The sequence below is a fragment of the Anopheles coluzzii genome, chromosome 2 (assembly GCF_943734685.1).
Source record: "Anopheles coluzzii chromosome 2, AcolN3, whole genome shotgun sequence".
In the NCBI taxonomy this organism is placed as follows: Eukaryota; Metazoa; Arthropoda; class Insecta; order Diptera; family Culicidae; genus Anopheles; species Anopheles coluzzii.
The window spans coordinates 44700340-44718920 of record NC_064670.1 but is presented as its reverse complement, the minus strand read 5'-3'; the positions used below and the strand labels follow the sequence as shown (position 1 = coordinate 44718920).

General features: G+C 42.6%; 3 protein-coding genes across 3 annotated transcripts; 2 read left to right on the top strand and 1 right to left on the bottom strand.

Moving 5' to 3' along the window:
* The first annotated feature begins 10608 nt into the window (after positions 1 to 10608).
* LOC120953995 (protein SREK1IP1) lies at positions 10609 to 12344 on the top strand. The gene is made up of 2 exons (XM_040374483.2): positions 10609 to 11455; positions 11521 to 12344. Exons 1-2 carry the CDS (start codon positions 11351 to 11353, stop codon positions 11953 to 11955), a joined length of 540 nt encoding a protein of 179 aa, XP_040230417.2. The 5' UTR covers positions 10609 to 11350; the 3' UTR covers positions 11956 to 12344.
* On the bottom strand, positions 12223 to 16684 carry LOC120953990 (WASH complex subunit 4). Its single transcript, XM_040374476.2, has 8 exons — positions 16554 to 16684; positions 15932 to 16491; positions 15374 to 15862; positions 14754 to 15311; positions 13731 to 14675; positions 13382 to 13655; positions 12850 to 13308; positions 12223 to 12772 (listed from the first exon to the last, which is right to left on the bottom strand). The coding sequence occupies exons 1-8, from the start codon at positions 16573 to 16575 to the stop codon at positions 12492 to 12494; spliced, it is 3588 nt and encodes a 1195-aa protein (XP_040230410.2). The 5' UTR covers positions 16576 to 16684; the 3' UTR covers positions 12223 to 12491.
* A 137-nt stretch (positions 16685 to 16821) lies between these two features.
* On the top strand, positions 16822 to 18517 carry LOC120953994 (ADP-ribosylation factor-like protein 13B). Its single transcript, XM_040374481.2, has 5 exons — positions 16822 to 17131; positions 17191 to 17321; positions 17398 to 17474; positions 17539 to 18217; positions 18278 to 18517. Exons 1-5 carry the CDS (start codon positions 17082 to 17084, stop codon positions 18382 to 18384), a joined length of 1044 nt encoding a protein of 347 aa, XP_040230415.2. The 5' UTR covers positions 16822 to 17081; the 3' UTR covers positions 18385 to 18517.
* Positions 18518 to 18581: the final 64 nt, after the last annotated feature.

Sequence of the window (18581 nt, the reverse complement as noted above, 5' to 3'; positions counted from 1 at the left end):
GTGTGTAGAAGTTAATCTTCTGTTTTCTGGCGTGAATCGATAAAGGTCCAGTATGGCAGATGCCGGAAAGTTTTCGTTTGCCAGGTTGAATAACCAAAACTATCAGGGCTGGAAGTTTCGCATGGAAATGCTTATGATTCGCGAAGAGCTCTGGTACGTGATCGACGAACCAAAGGTTGAACCAGTGACGCCACAATGGATCAAGGATGATAAAAGGGCTCGAGCAACTATTGGACTATGTGTTGAGGAAAACCAATTCAGCATAGTGAAAAAGGCAGATTCGGCAAAGGAATTCTGGGAAAAGCTGCGTGAGTACCATGAAAAGACAACCGTTACCTCAAGGGTGTCCCTATTGAAAAAGTTGTGTAACCTGAACCTGGGCGAAAACGGTGATATGGACCGCCATCTTATGCAGGTTGATGAACTCTTCGATCGACTCACAATTGCGGGACAAGCAATGGAAGAATCGCTTAAAATCGCCATGATTCTGCGTAGCTTGCCAGAATCATACGGTGGCTTGGTTACGGCGTTAGAGAGTCGCCCAAATAGTGATTTAACCATGCATTTGGTAAAGTCGAAGCTACTAGACGAGTACGAGCGAAGAAAAGAGCGATCATGTGGTACGGTGAGTGAAGAAAAGGCCATGAAAAGTTCCACCAGACAACCGCCCTCAAACAAAAGAGTTTGCTTCAGCTGTGGTAAGCCGGGCCATCTTAAAAGAAACTGTCGTTCCCGTTCTGATGCACAACAAAGCGACAGAGTGAGAAGGCCGAGGGAATCGAAACATAATGGCTACCAAGCCGAGTGTAGCTGTATGTGTTTTATGGTGGGAGAAGCACACCGTGATGTGTGGCTCATCGACAGCGGTGCTAGTTGCCACATGACGAACAACATGCGTTTCTTCAAAGAGCTGTACAACACAAAAGGACCGAGCGTAATTTTGGCGGATGGTAATGTCGCGGAAGCAAGCGGTTACGGTCATGGATTACTGCGCTGTGCAAATGGAAATGGCGGCGTGGTGGAAATAACACTGCAAAATGTGTTATACGTTCCGTCGTTAAAAACGGGACTCATTTCAGTGGACAAGATTACCGCCAACGGATTTTCAGCGGTGTTTAAAGCAGATAGTTGCGAGGTTCGCAATGCGGATGGAAAGTTGATGACTGTGGGGACGCGTTCCGGTTGTTTATACCAGCTACAATTAGCTGAAGCATCGAGAATGGCTAAGGAAAAGGAACATAACAGCAATTGCTTGCATTCGTGGCATCGGCGACTTGGACATCGAGACCCAAATATGATCCTAAGGATGGTAAACGAGGATTTGGGCACAGGAATGAAGTTCGTCGACTGCGGTATTCACCAATCCTGCGAAACGTGTATGGAGGGTAAGTCAGTACGTAACCCTTTTCCTACAGCAACTGACAAGAGATCGACGAAGATTTTGGACCTGGTTCACACTGATTTATGCGGTCCAATGCGTACGGCTACACCCGGGGGAAAGAGATACCTGATGACGATGATAGACGACTTCAGCCGGTATACCATCGTGTATTTGTTAGAGAGGAAATCCGAAGCAGCTGAAAAGATAAAGGAGTATGTTCGTTACGTGGAGAATCTCTTTGCACGCAAGCCTCGAACAATAAGATCTGATGGTGGTGGTGAGTACGTTAATGAAATCCTACGTATTTTCTTTGTAGAAGAAGGCATTAAGGCACAATACACGACAGCCTACTCACCACAACAAAATGGCGTAGCAGAGAGGAAAAATCGATCTATAGAGGAGATGACAACAACGATGCTCCTGGATGCCGGATTGGATAAGCGATACTGGGGCGAGGCAGCTCTAACGGCTGTATACCTGCAAAACAGATTACCATCACGATCTGTAAGTACTACTCCCTATGAGCTGTGGTTTGGTCGGAAGCCGGAAATAGGTCACCTTAAAGTGTATGGTTGTCGACATACGTACACATTCCTAACGTCAATAGAGGAAAGTTAGACAGTAAGGCTCGAAAACTAATTTTCATAGGGTACTCGCCAGATCATAAAGGTTACCGTTTCGTTAACACTGAGACCAACAAGATCACGATTAGCCGGGACGTAACATTTTTGGAAGATGGTATGATGTCTACCCATTGTAATAGTCCCGTAAAGAAGCAGAGTAAAATAACAGAACCGTCGCAAGAACAGGAATGGAATGATGATTCCAATGAAAGCGATATAGAATATTTCTTATCGAGTCCATCAAAGCGTAATACTACGGAAGATAGTCCACTTGTATTTGCTGATGACGAAAGCGAAAATGTCGAGTTTTTCGATGTCGATAATAACGAGGATCCGCTCGCATTTTCACATGAAGACAGAGATGATCAGATGCAGTAAGATACAGATACAGTTAAAAGGGCTGTTAGAGTGAATCGTGGTAAACCTCCTAGTAGATTGGGCGACTACGTAGTGGGGGTTGTGACCGAAAGGACAGGAGAGCCTTCTAGCTACAAGGAAGCGATTTCGAGCGTAGATCAAACGTCTTGGAAGCAAGCGATGGAGAGTGAGATCCAGTCTCACATGCAAAACCAGAGTTGGGAATTGGTTCAACTTCCCAAGGGAAAACGTGCATTTGGTAGCAAGTGGGTCTTCAAACAAAAGCGGAACGAGTCAGACGAGATCGTTAGATATAAAGCACGGATCGTAGCTCAAGGCTATAATCAACGATACCGTGAAGACTACGACGAGGTTTATGCTCCGGTCACAAAATACAGTACTCTTCGAACACTGTTGGCCCTGGCGGGAAAGAAGAATTTGTTTCTTCAACATTTCGACGTACGTACTGCCTATCTCTACGGTGATATCGATGAGGAGATCTACATGCGTCAGCCGCAAGGGTACGAGGTTCGAGGAAAGGAGGAGTTGGTGTGTCGTCTGCGGAAGAGCATTTACGGACTGAAACAATCGGCTCGGTGTTGGAACGAGAAGCTGTCGAAAGTGCTTGGAAAGCTGGGGTTCATAGCGAGTTCGGCCGATCCATGCTTGTATACGGCGAACAGGAGTGGTGAGACGGTGTATCTCATCGTCTACGTCGATGACATTCTCGTGGGTTGTAAGAGCGAGAAAATCATAGCTGGCGTTTATGAACATTTACGAAGGCATTTCGAGATAGCTAATCTTGGTCATGTAAAATTCTTTTTAGGATTGTAAATTCGAAAAGAAGATGGTGTATACAGCATCGGGCTAAACAACTACATTAACAAGCTAGTTAACACCGTGGGGCTTGTTGAGGCGAAGACATCAAAGACACCAATGGACCAGGGTTTCCTGAAGGACACAGCTGACACCAAGCTGTTGGAAGACAACACCAAGTATCGATCCGTTGTTGGAGCAATACTCTACATAGCTGTTTGTGCGCGACCCGACATAATGGGAACGGCCACTGTACTAGGTAGAAAGGTTAGTGCCCCAACGGAAAAGGACTGGTCGGCAGCCAAGCGTGCGGTAAGGTATCTTAAGGATACCAAAGATTGGAAGCTGAAGATGGGTGGAGAGCATGGTGTAACCGACTGTGGTGACTTAATCGCGTTTTCCGATGCGGATTGGGCAGGCGACTCTTCATCACGGAAATCAACAACCGGTTACGTGGTGTGCTTCTCAGGAGGAGCAGTGTCCTGGGCTAGCCGTAAGCAGAGCAACGTTACGTTATCTACGATGGAAGCTGAGTACGTCGCGTTGGCCGAGACCTGCCAGGAGGTACTGTGGTTGCGTAAACTCCTTAGTGATTTGGGGGAAGTTCAGCATAGCGCAACAATAGTGAATGGAGACAATCAGGCTTGTCTTTCATTTGCTCAATCGGAGAAATCCAGCAAGCGCTCCAAACATATAAAAACAAAACGTCATTTCATACGGGATGTATGCCAGCGAGGCGATATTAAGTTGAGGTACTGCCCTACTGAGAACATGAATGCGGATATACTAACTAAGCCATTAGGAACGGTAAAGCACAATATGTTCGCGATTCGTTTGGGATTGATGAGAGGTAATTTGAGGGCTATTAATTGAAGAGGAGTGTTGAAAGTATGCAATTTCCTACCCCTCAAATATAACGCATATGCGAATTGTCACTTGGGCAGGGAAACATTTCACCAACACTGTAAATACATGTAAGCGATTCATTCCGCCAATGTGTTTCGTACAATAAACACACACTTAAATACGACTGCGCAAGTGTCCTGCTATTTCTCCCTTCCAACAACCTCTACAAACAAGTGTAGCAAATATGGAAAAAATATTTATAAAAACTTAACTGATATGAGAACAGCATTAGAATTAACAAACATTTTCACCTTTCACCATTACCATAACGGCCAAGCTACACGTACCGGACGACATCGGACGATGCCATAAATCCGTTAAGGCCAACTGTCAAATCCCAAACAAAATCGGCCCGTTGTGATCCGACATGGCCCGGCCCGACGCAAATCTCTTGTCTGCGGTCCTACGTTTTATGGCATCGTCCGATGTCGTCCGGTACGTGTAGCTTGGCCGTAAGAACTACCCAAGCGCCACAGATTAAGCTTAAGGGTGATGGCAACGCTTTTTCGCATGCGATTTTATCGGACGGCCTGTCAAATTTTTGTATGGGATTTGACAGATAACGTCGGATGACGAAATCGCACGTCCGACGTTATCTGTCAAATCTCATATAAATCTCGTCCGATAAAATCGCATCCGATGAGCGTTGCCACCGCCCTAAACGACTGGAAAATTGAATATCCATAAAAAAAATGAAAGCTTCACAGCTTCATTGGTTTGATCAATAGATGGCGTATTACAACTCATCATTATATTGCTATCCTTTTCTTTCAATGTGTTTCGACAAGATTCATCTTATCATGACCTATATCCCAAGTGCCACAAATACACTAAACGTCCACTAAACGGCTTCTAAACGACTCAAGCACTCTACCTAAACGGAATATAGAAAGACTTCGTTTAGCAGACGGCAAACGACTCATGCATTCTAAAAATAGCAAAAAAGCTGGTGGCGCTATCTGTTGGTGGGATACCCCAACCAGCTGAGCTTCATCCCTTGGAGGAGAGCTTTCTCATTTCCTCTGTACTGTTGTATGGTTTCGCATTGAAATTATGCATCGCTAGAACTAGAACGGCGATACGATTGTTTAAATACTAAACTCCAACGGAAACCTCCAGCACTGAAGCAAGTGAGATTTGAGTAATGGTCGTTGGTGTTGATACCCACGTATCTGACCACACGACCATTCATATAGATTTTTGCTCAGAAAGTTAGAAGGCTATATAGGTCATGATAAGATGAAACTTGTCGAAACACATTGCAAGAAAAGGATAGCAATATAATAATCAGTTTTAATACGCCATCTATTGATCAAACCAATGAAGCTGTGGAGCTTTCATTTTTTTTTGTATGGATATTCAATTTTCCAGTCGTTTAAGCTTAATCTGTGGCGCTTGGGATAGCCTTATAACTTTCTGAGCAAAAATATATATGAATGGTCGTGTGGTCAGATACGTGGGTATCAACACCAACGACCATTACTCAAATCTCACTTGCTTCAGTGCTGGTGGTTTCGGTTGGAGTTTAGTATTTAAACAATCGTATCGCCGTTCTAGTTCTAGCGATGCATAACTTCAATGCGAAACCATACAACAGTACAGAGGAAATGAGAAAGCTCTCCTCCAAGCGATGAAGCTCAGCTGGTTGGGGTATCCCACCAACAGATAGCGCCACCAGCTTTTTTGGTAGTTTTAGAACGCATGAGTCGTTTGCCATCTGCTAAACGAAGTCTTTCTATATTCCGTTTAGGTAGAGTGCTTGAGTCGTTTAGAAGCCGTTTAGTGGTCGTTTAGTGTATTTGTGGCACTTGGGTATTGTATTTTTTTCTTCTTTTTCTTGAATTTTTAATTCTTTTTTTTTATCTCAAATAGTATTAGTGATTTCTGAATTTTAAATTACGAGAGGCGAATGCTAAAAAGCCTCGTAAAAAATAAAACAACAACAACAACAACTGTTATATGGTTTCGCATGAAGTATTCATCGCTAGGAGGTTGCGGTACGATAACTGAAAGGCGGAAAGAGAAGGCCTGACAAAATGAGCGAGAAGCAAATTTTTTTTTTGTCATTTTGCATAGCGGGTACTCGAAACCTCGCAATGTTCAGCGGGCTGTCAAATCGTGTTTGTTTACATTTTCGAACTATTTGTAAACAGTCGAACAGCGCTCGAAGCACCCGAAACGAAGTTTTAGCGATCAACATTCCAAGTTGGTACGTCAAACGGACAACACAGTTTTTCAAAGCAAACGTTGAACGAGTGATACAAAAAACGATTTTGCAAAATGGTGACGAAGGACAATACCTTCAAAGTGGATTTCAATCCAATGCCACAAAGACCGAGTCCGGGCTATGTGATACAATTTATTTTGGAGAAAATTGGAGTAAAAAAGGAGAGTTTGCTAAAGGTGCAACTGATGACGACAACGGCGATTGCAGTGGTGCAAATAAAAGAATCGGGAGAGGCCATAAAAATAGTGGATAACCACGATGGCAAACACGCGGTGGACTACAATGGGGAGAAATATTTCATACCCATAAAAATGGAAGATAACTCGACAAGAGTAATAATAAAAAACTGTACGGATCAGATAACTAACGAGGAGATTAAAAAAGCCATGATGAAATTTGGAGAAGTAAAGAAAGTCATTGACTGTGTATGGGAAGCGCCATCCCCGATAGCGGGAATAAGAGATGGTAACCGAGAGGTAACCATCGTAATAGATACACCAATACCATCATTCGTATCTATTAAAGGAGAAAAGGCGCATGTACAATACAATGGACAGCAGAGAACATGTAAGTACTGTGAACTCAACATGCATTTAGGCATGACCTGTCTCCAGTACAAAAAAACGGTGACGAATAACAACGAGGATGAAGGTACGTATGCCAATATGGTACGGAAGGAAGGGGTAAAGAGTTCGGTACAGAATAGACTACAGTTAGAGAGAGCAGTGGAGGGATTGAACTCAGGGGAAAAAAAACAAGATAACACTTTGTTCAAAAAACCGGTTAACACAATAAAAGAGCGACGAGTGTATGAGAGCGTAGAAGAAGCTCCTAGCACTAGCAAAGCTAATGCTCAGAAGCGCACAGGAATAGTGGACAGCCACACTACAACAGAAACTGAGGATGAAAGTTGCATGGAAACAGAAACCGAATTAAAAAAACTAAAAGGAAGACCCAAAAAAACAAAAACTCTGTCACAGGAAACAAAACAAGACAATAACACAAACTAATAAACTAAACAATAAAGAAAAATTAAATGAAAATAAAAATGGCGACGATAAATCAAAAGGAAATTAGCCTATTACAGACTAATATAACAAGTTTAAAACGAAATAAAGAAGAATTAGAGAGGATGATGAACGCAAACAAAATTACTATCGCGTGCATTACCGAAACATGGATGAAAGAAGAGGAAGTTAATAAAGTAAACGTATCAAATTACAATTTAGTTACCAGCAACAGGGAAGATGGATATGGAGGATCAGCCATATACATTAGGAAAAATTTAGCATACAAAGTTATCAAACATGACATAAAAGATAAAGAAGTTCAAATTACAGAAATAAAATTAACCAGGGAAAAAATAAATATAGTAAGTGTATACATGTCACCTCAATTAAAAATTAATAGATTCAGAGAAAATGTTAGCAAATTACTACACAACAGATCAGGAAATCAAAAAAATATAATAACAGGAGATTTAAACTGTCATCACAAAATATGGGGGAACCCAACAAATGACAGTAAAGGGAACTTTTTATTAAATGAATTAAATGACTCAAATTTATGCTTATTACACAACAAGGAAAAAACACTAATACCCACCGATAGAAGCAAAAGAGAAACAGCTGTTGACCTTACTATCATATCAGAAGATATAATAGATAAGTGCCAAAGAACAGTTACAGAACATCATATGGGTGCAACAAACCACAAAACTATAATAACAAAAATAAATGAAATAATACAGGAACACACAGTAACATACACAAATAAATCAAAATTGTTCAAAGAAATAGAAGCAATCGAGGTAAAAGAAACCACGACAGCATACCAGGTAACAAAACAAATTAAAAAATTAATAAAATCTAACAAAATCACATCGAAAAAAAAACCAAAAATATACTGGAATATAGAAACAGAAAAAGCATGGAAAAACAAAAATGAACTTAGAAAAATTTTCAACAATGACAAAAGCACGGAAAATAAAATCAACATGAATAAAGGAATAGCTGAATTTAGAACGAAAAAAAGACTTAATAAAATAAAAAAAATTGAGGACAAGCTAGAGGAAGTAGATTTCAACAGAGATCCAATAAAACTGTATGAATTCTTGCAAAAAATGGAAGGGAAATTCAAAAGTAAAACAAAAGCAGGAAACATAATAGAAACTGACAGGAAAGCAGCAAAAATTTTCTTAGACAAACATTTTTTTAAAAATAAAAAAGGAAACAAGAAGCCTTATAGAAACTTTAAACCTAACAAAGATATCATAGATATACATAAATGGAATCGCTTATTAAAAAAGAAAAAAAACACAGCACCAGGTCACGATGGAGTATCATATGAAATACTAAAGAAAATAAATGAAAAAACAAAACTTGTAATGGTTAATGAAATAAATGAAATGTGGCACAAAGGAATTATAAAAAAACATTACAAAAAAATGAAAATAATAACTTTTCCAAAAGCAAACCAAGATAAAAACGATCCACTGAATTATAGAGGTATAGCTCTTATACCAGCGATTATCAAAATGGCCAATAGTGCAGTGTTGGAAGAAATGAACAGGTATTGGAATATTAATAAAGTAATTCCAGGAACAACATTCGGATTTATCAAAAACAGGTCGATAAACAATTGCACAAATTACATAACGAATCGAATAGGTCAAAATAAAAGAGAAGGAAAAGCAACAGGGATAATTTTCTTAGACCTAACGAATGCATATGATAAAGTACGGACAGATATACTTATCTCTAAATTAGAAAAATATCAAACACCAAAAGAAATTATTAGATGGATAGGAGCTTTTTTGAACAACAGAACTATAGAATTAAACACAGAAGATACAATAATCAATAAACTAATATCAGACGGACTTCCTCAAGGAGATGTGCTATCGCCAAGCCTATTTAACATATATACTAAAGACATACATGACAAAATAAATAGGTTGGGAATACAAATAATTCAATATGCGGATGATTTCGCAATTATTACACAAAGTCATAGTCATCACATACTACAAACAAAAATGCAGGAGATCATGAAACAGTTTTCAGACATAACAGATGAATTAAAACTAGAAATTAACACAGAAAAAACTAAATTCATGATTTTTGATACGAAAAATAATAATATAAAAATAAGGATAAAAGGAAAATCAATAGAGAAAGTTAATAACTACAAATACTTAGGATTATGGTTAGATAATAAACTAACATTCAAAAAACAAATAGATGCTATGAAAACAAAAACACAAAAAAGACTAATGACAATAAAAAGAATTTGTAATTATCGCAATAAATTAAATCCTAACAAAACAATACAAATTCACAGAAGTTTTATTAGAAGCAACTTAGAAATAGGAACAGCATCAATAAGAAATGCAAAAAAAGAACTACTGAAACAGTTAGATACAATACAAAATCAATCTCTAAGAAAAGTTACAGGATGTACCAAAACAACTCCTATACCCTCACTAATGGCCATAGCGGCAGAAATTCCTTTAGGCATAAGAGCAAAATACCTCGTGAGCAATGAGCAAGCAAAAGAGATTGCACATTCAAAAATTCACAGAAATCTACTATGTGACAGAAACCAAAATAACAACACCAGAAACAACAACAACAAGCACAAAACATATTACGAAAGATTGTATGAAGAAAACAAAAATATCATAAACAAAATGGATAATATAGTAATAAATGATAACACTAAAAGAGTATCGATAATATCCAATGCCCCAGATAATATAACGAAAAATCAACATACAAACAAACAAATCCTCAAAAGACATTACCAACAAGAAATAGAGTTTTTTAGAAAAACAAACACAATTATTTACACGGATGGAAGCAGAACAGATGACGGTTGTGGTATAGGTATATACATCAAGCCACACAACAAAAATATGTACTGGAGTTACAAATATAAATTAAAAAACAACACACCCATTACCTCAGTAGAACTGACTGCAATAGATAAGGCACTACAAATAGCAGTGGAAAACAACATAATAAATCCTATACTATATACGGACAGTAAAGCGGCTTGCAGCATCATCAAAAGGGAACAATATAACAACAATATAGAGGAAAGTACATACAATATTATTAAAAACAGTTTAAAAATAAATGCACAAATCAGATGGTTACCGGGACATATCGATATCGAAGGTAATGAAAAGGCGGATGCCTTAGCAAAAAAAGGAGTGACGGCAGACAACATTATGGAAAACAAATTAAGAAAAAGTGACATCAAACTTATGTTTCAACAAAGCATGATTTTTGAAACGCAGGAATGGTACACAACGGAAATACAACATAAAGGGAAAAAATTCGCAGAATACCAGAAAGAATTCAAAAGAGATAACTGGCATAAAACGATAAATATCAATGCAAATGAAATAAAGACTATGAATCGGATACTAACAGGACATGACTTCTCCAAATACTGGCTAAAAATACTTAAAATAGAAGAAAATGATATATGCGATGTTTGCCAAGTACAGGAAACGGGCAAACACCAAATATTTCACTGTACAAAATACAACAATGAAAGACAGAAATATCCCAACATCCAAGAAGACCTATTTCGCAAACACTGGAAAAATAATGATGGAAAAATAATAAAGGAAATAATTAGATTCATACAAGACACAAAAATCTCCCTATAATGGAAAAAAAACCGCAAGTTTGAACAGCACACAAAAACATAGATAACATGATCATATGAACTTTGAAAGACAAATCATAAACACAACATAGAAATGTCAAAACCATCATCAAGTAAACAACACAAATACAACGGTACCAACATTGGAGAGGTATATGACTCAGGCAGTCGAAAACCTAAGAGCGGTACGTCTTTGAATGTGGCTTTATTAAGCATAGGCTTTATAAAACATAGAAGACTACATCCTGCTCCACAAAAGAAGAAGAAGAAGAAGAAGTTTTAGCGATACTTTTTAACTGGTAAAAAAATACGTGTTTATGCCGTGATTAGTGACACCAAACACACACACACACACACAATATGGAGTACCTAACAGGTCTGTCGCATAAGGAGAATGTTCGCGCAGCCTGCAAAAAGTGTGGCTTTCCAGGACACCTGACGTATCAGTGCCGGAACTACCTGACGGTAAGTAAAGCAACCGTAAAAGGTGTGTAGCATCATGCAACATGCTGACGACTCTCATGCCACAGGTCGATCCGCAAAGCCAAGCCGTAGTACCGGTCCAAAAGCGTCCGGGTAGTGAATCGCCCGAACAGAACTACCTCACACCGCTGCAAGAGCTCCGGAAGCAGGAAGAGGAAGAAGAAAAGCGCAAAGCAGAGAAAGCGGCCCGCAAAGAACGCAAAGAACGGGCACGCCGCGCAAAGGAGGCACGCAAGGAGAAAAAGAAGCGCAAGCATCGGAAAAGATCCCGCTCGAGCAGTTCGGACGATAGCGATAGTTCGGATAGGAGCACTAGCAGCAGTAGTAGTAGTAGTAGTAGTAGCGATAGTAAGCACAAAAAGAAAACCAAAAAGCGATACAGGAAAAGGGAAGTGAAGCAAAGCAAAAGGGAAGTGAAAAAGTCCAAAAAGGTTAGGCACAGGCGCAAGCGAAAGGATTCCGACAGTAGCTCGGACAGCTAGAGAGCATCCGGAATCAGTCACTCAATTGTGTTTAAGGACAAAAGCTGTATACATACATACACTTGAAAAACAGAATAGATTGATCATCTCTGACAGCATAAGCTTTTTTGCTTAATGCACATTAGAATATCGCTTTCTTTGCAATCGATCTTAAGTGGCGTTGTAGGAAAGTCAGAAAAATAAGAAACAATTTTAGGAAAGCTTTTCTAACTAAGCTTTTCCCTTTTAATTAGTCATTGTGGTTTGTATTAAGTTAAATGCTAAATATTTCCTTTTTTCCTTTTTATTGATAAAATGATTCAACACACATTATACGATTAATAGATTCTACAATAGTGCGATAGATTAGCGTTTTTTTTTTTCTTAAATATATTTGACGCTTCTACTGATTTGATATACTATTCTTTTCGCACAATAACATCCATAAAATTCGCTTGAGAGAGGTACAAATCTTGCCCAGCATATAACAAAAAACATCGTAAGGAATGTGTAACATACATATGTTGGTGTAAGGATCCTTCAAGGTCGAACAAGATCTATTTGAAAAATATCTTCGAGCTGGATAAATTGTATTGCAACAGCTCAAACTCATGCTGCATCGCGTTCAGCCGTTTGCGTGTGAGCGATACCGTTGGCAGCATCTTTTCGTCCGACGGTTCCATCGTGGAGGTTTGCTGCAGCGGATTGGAGGTCCCACCGGCCGTCTGCTGATTTAGTTTGCCCATTTCACGGGCATATTTGGTGTGTACCTCCTTGAACCAGTGCAGCGAATTGAACGCTGCCGTTTGGTTGAGCAGCGTCAGCAAATAGGAAAGCCCTTTAGCGAGGGAAAAGCAAAAAAAAAGGATTTTTATTAAGATACACTTGCATTAAATAGAACGACGCTGCTCTTACCCATCACGAAACCATCGTCCGTTGGCAGAAACGTTCCGTGCCGATCTTTTTTGGCGATCGTTTCCTTTGCCTTCAGCATCGCCTCGACGTAGCTGATCGTGAGCGGCGGTATGATCAGATAGAACAGCTCTAAATGCGCAAAGCTGTCCGCTGGTGCAGAGCTTTCGCCATCCGCATGGGTCGGCCGTCGGCGCCGCAACCCGTCGAACGCATTCAGCAGCAGGCGGAAAAATTCATTCTCCAGCCGCCAGCTTGTCCGAACGGTGGCCATATCTTGACGCCATATGTTAACGGCCGACTGATTGTCCGGGTTCGACTGAACGGTCGGTTCGCTTGATGGTGCCTGATGGTGCTCTGGCGCTTCCGCTGCCGTTGGAGGATTCGAGACGAATTCGGCAGCACCGGTGCACTCGTGCAGCGCACCGGCATGCAGCATCCGTATGAATGCCATCGCATTGCCTGTGAAAGAGAAGAAACGCGAAGCGATATCGTCATAGCAGCGTGGACTCCTTGGTCGTCTTTGACAGCTTACCAATTTGACAGATCAGTTTGCGGAACAGATCGACGTACGTTTCACCATCGTCCGACAGGCCAAGGTTGCGGATGCGTCGGTTGAACGCGAGCGCCCGGTCGTACGTATAATTGGCAGCATTCACACCGGACGATGCACCAGTTCCCGCTGAGTCGTTACTGTCAGTGGCCAGCTTTTTCGCATCCGCAGCCAGCCGGGAGTGTATTTGCTCGTCGTACAGGAAGTGGGAAAATGTGAACAGCTTCTGGCGCAGGAACTGGAATGCATAGTTTACCTGGTGGAAGAGATTAGGTAAGGGACAAATGTAATCTTCTGTAAACCCTTACAGATGTTTTTTACCGCATCTTACCACTGTGCTAATAATTCCCGGCCCGTGGCGCTTGATGGAATTGGCAATGTGTTCAATTTTGACCACATTGAGCACACCGCCGCCACTGGTGCTGCCGCCGCTTGCCGGTGCCGCTGCCTGCTGACGCTCAATAAACAGCTGGCCGTGCAAATCGTACCCGTACGAGCCGATGAACGTTTCGAAATCTTCCATCAGCGCCAGCACATCGTCGTCCTGTCCGTGACCACGCGGGCCCCGCCTATCCTCAGCCGTCGTCCGTGGCAGCTGGTCCTCCACCAACCGTATACCGTACTTCCGGTCCACGATGGAGCGCATTTCGCGATAGATGCGCCACTCGGACGGTGAGATGGTCGAAAGCGTGTAGAACACATCGCTCAAATGATGCGCAACCGAATGCCGCGCGGACAGCCATCGTCCATCCGGCTCCTGCGTGAGCTTCGTGCGCAGAAACGCAAACACCAGCTTCTGCGTATGGTTTTGTTCACCCATTGCCGCGTCGCATCCGTCGCGGAACGGATCGAACGGTTCGATCTGATGCCACTTGCCGTGAAAGTCCCATCGTATGAATGCTTCGATCCGGTTGCTCATGGGAACGACACTCACGGAGAGTGCATCCAGCCGGGCGCTCGGGCCCAGCAGGGGCGTATATTTGCCGGCAACGTCGAGACGATTGCACTCCCGCTCCCAGTCGATGAAGGTGGCTAGGCGGTTCAGCAGCGACTCCACCTTGCGGTACGCGTCGTCCGTCAGCGCTAGCAGAGGAGGTCCGCCGTTGGACGCACTTCCGTGGCACAGAGCAATGGTCAGCTGTGCCAACCCCACCCGTTCCGGTGTGGCCGGACCGTGAAGGCACTTTTCCAACACATCGATAGTGGAAATCTTCTCCAGCCAGAGCGACCCATTGGCGGTGGATTTGGATTCCTTTGCTTCGCGGAGCAATTTTTTCTACCCAAAAAAAAGAGGCGGAACCAAGTTAGAATGAAACATTGCCACCGGACCGGTCTAGTGGTACCTTCCCCTTACCTTGGCATTATTAACAATGGTGTAGATTTTATGCTGCTGATGTTGAACGATAAACTGCAGGCAGGGCACAGTGACGGAACGGCGCGTGGAGGACAGCAAAAACTCTACCACCATGCGCCGGTACTGTATCAATCGGTCCGTCCTTTCCGTAGCTCGTCGACCGTACAGAGCGTACAGTGTTCCCAGCACGTATTCCATCTCGCGCACGAGCCGTACACCCTCCAGCAGCAGGCCACATTTGATGCGCAATTTTTCCAGCGTAAAATTACCATCATCCTGAGAAGCCCCGGGCACGGGTGGCCGGTTGCGCAGCTGCACATGGGCCTCCACCAGCCAGCTGGCCGCATGCAGACAGAGAACGGCAGCTGTAGCCGATTTTTCCAGCGCCTGCAGCTGCGCGTCCCGTGCCTTTTGATAATCGAACGACGTAGACAGCGGCGTACTGACGGAAATTGGAGCCGCACTCGCATCGTAATCCCGCAGCAGCTTATGTCCATGCACCTGTATGAACTCGTCCGGCTGCCAGGGGAAATTGTCCTCCAGCGGAATCAGGGGGAACTGAAAGAAAAACGCTTCCATGATGGTACCATTTTCCAACAACGAAGGTATCCTTCACCCACCTTCAGGTTTAGCTCGAAAAGATTCTTCAACATGCGCTGCTCGATGGGCAGAAAGAGATAGAGGGCGAAATTGAGCAGCACATTCACGCCAATAACATCCTTCGATTGTGTAAAATCTACTCCGTTTGGTGTCGTCTTTGCACTCGCCGTAAGGTTGGTAAGCTTACGCTTCAAAAACTTCATGAACCGATCGCTAAAGGCTTCCCCGGAGCAAACCGGATCGAAGCGCGTTTTCACCTTGTACAGTGCCTCGAGAAGGCGCCTTTCGCCCGTCACTTCCGGCATGGACTCATCCCCAATCCAAAAGCCAATCGCTTGGCACACGAACAGAAGATCGCGAAAGCCGGCCTTGTTCGACGGAGCGCTTTTAGTCGGCTGGCGAAGCTTATGAGCGAACGATCGCCAGTGCGCTTTAAGGTGAGTCTTGCCTATTATATGATCGAGTTCCAGGGCGACGCGTAACAGTTTCCCAATATAGTCGAAAAGGTACTGGAATTTAGGAACGAATGTACACAAATATCTACATACTTCTCACTGTTTCGTTTGTGGATTACTCACGTCCACATCCAACGACGGTGGTGACTTCCCATCCAGACCATTCTTTTTCGTGCGCTTCGCTCGACCGTACGATGCTTCCTCGTCAAAAAAGGCACCGATTTGACGCAGCAGCAGAACGCCGACATCTCGAAGACGTTCGTAGTGGCACTGCACCGTTGCCATCAGGTCAATATTCTGAGCAATCCATAGCAGAGGCGGACGATCGGTATCCTCCACATCACGGAATGGTTCGGTGCGATCGTAAATAGTGCGTACCAGCGCCCGTATCTCCTGCTCCAGACAATCGATCTCACGGCACAGTTGCGCAAAGGTGGACAGCAGCTTGTTCAGCGGTAGGGTGCTAGTGCCGGGTGTGGCGCTGTTCGATTTGCCACTGTTGATGCTGTTGGTCTCTATCATACGAGCGGGTGGTAGCCGCTCGTTATTGCACGCATAGTCCAATCGCACGATGCTGGGTACGGGTCCGTTTGAAAGGGCAGATAAGTGGAGCTGGGCTAGCTTTTGGTCATAATCTTTCAGGAAATGACCGTACTCCTTGATCTGTGTTGCGTACAGATGGCCTGGAAATGAAGTGAACATGTTAGTTCGTGATATAACAACGTATGGATACGCAAACACTTACTTGACGAAACAACCGTCTCCATCACGACTGATTAATTCATATTATGGGAAGGAAATGAAGAGAAATGGAATAATAATATTCACCCGACTAGCGATAGCAATTGATGATTCATGTCGGTTTGTTGATGTTATGACTTTTTTTTTCTTCTAACTGACATGAAAACTGTCATTCGAACTCCTCTGTTCTCGTCGGATTTTAAAGTGTCGTTATGTTTGTGGTGGTTGAGTTTTTAATTGTCCGTTATATGTTTCTGTCGGTTTTATTCTAAAATTTGTAAAAAGAAGAATATTTAAACTATATTTTTAACTTTAACAATACTTACCTCTGCGTTTGATTCCACCGTCTATATTCTACCTCTTTTCAACCAATAATTTGACACCCTTCAGATATATGCCAGACACCTAGCAACCGTTGGCAAGGACCAGGTAAATATCCTAAACAAACAAATGTATTGCTCACGTAGAGTAGAAAACTCACTCGTACACAAACAAGATTAAATATCTAAACCATGCAACTTTGGGCCGTATAATGGGAACAGTTTTCGCCAAATGCTGTAGAAAAGAGCATGAAAATAACAAGTAAGTAGTGGCAACTCTGATGCCGTGTGCTAAACTAACCTTCGCCACTTTGTTGCCAGTGATGCACTAAACATTCTCGTGCTGGGAATTGAGAATTCGGGCAAGACTGAGATATCGTTCAAAATTTGTCATCAAAAGCGGGGCGATTATGCTTCGACCAAAGGATGCCGATTGTTCGAAACTGTGATCGGTAGGCGTTTATATTTTTGCTGACTGTGAGCTGTGTCCTTCTTAATCACAGTGTATTCTTGTTGTTTATGTTCCAGCGGATACTGAGATAAAACTTATCGAAATCGGCGGTGGATCCGACCTTCGAGACATCTGGAAGTACTATTTCTTAGATGTAATTTAAGCTGTTCTCTATTTGTGTGAAGAATTTTAACAATCGTTCTATTCCACAATCGCAGGCTCTGGCTGTTATTTTCGTAATCGATGCTTCCAACATACACAACATCTGTGAGTCTTATAAAATATTCCAAAACCTCATGGCGCACGAGTTCCTGGCCGGCAAACCATTCCTTATACTCGCCAACAAGCAGGACCTGCCGGAATCGGTCGATTGTATCGAAATCTGCGAGTATCTGGACGTCGAGTATCTAGCGAACCGGTATCGTTGTCCGTGTCTCGTAGAGGCATGCGGCAATTGGGGCACCACCGCCTACGAACCGAACGAATACGATGGATTAACCTACGGCATCCAGTGGCTGGTAGGAACGGTGCTTGCCCATCGGCAGTTCATTATGAACCGAATCAACTTCCACAAACTGATGCTGGGACGCGATGGTGCGGATGCATCGAGAACTATTAAAAGGCCACGCACGAGCATCAAATCTGGAGGCAGCAGAAGACGCAAACGCAAAGACAGCCGTCCGAAAACGGCACCTTCAAGCCAGCAGGCCTGGCTGAAAGAAAATGACAACAATTATCTGATTAAACGAAACAGCATTATCTCCGTGAAGAGTATACCCACCAGCACTACCACGGAACGGACGAACAACTCGAGCACCAAGGCAACTACTACCTCCGGCAGCGGACTTTCGGTCGTAGATGAAGCTGTGGAAGTCAGCCAGACCAGCAGTAGCACGGGTGCGTTTGTATGACAATGGGAAACAGGACCGATGTACAATTGATGCTTTACTTTTCCAGAACATGCCACAGTCATACATGTAAGCAAAGATGATATGACTTTAGAAGATTTATCCCTTTCTTTCTCCGTCAATGAGACGAATGGAAAAGCGGTGGAACTTATTTGAGATTAGCGTTCTGTACCAAAAGCGCTATACATCGGCAAGGCATTATGATGCACTTCCTGTTCTGTCGGGTGTTTTATTTTTTTGGAAAACTATTTCAATTTTTAAATAACATTCTCATCCCACCAGCACTACATCAATCTTGTTTCATTTGTAACACCCATGCTGCTACTCACCTTGGTCGGGTGTCATGATGACAG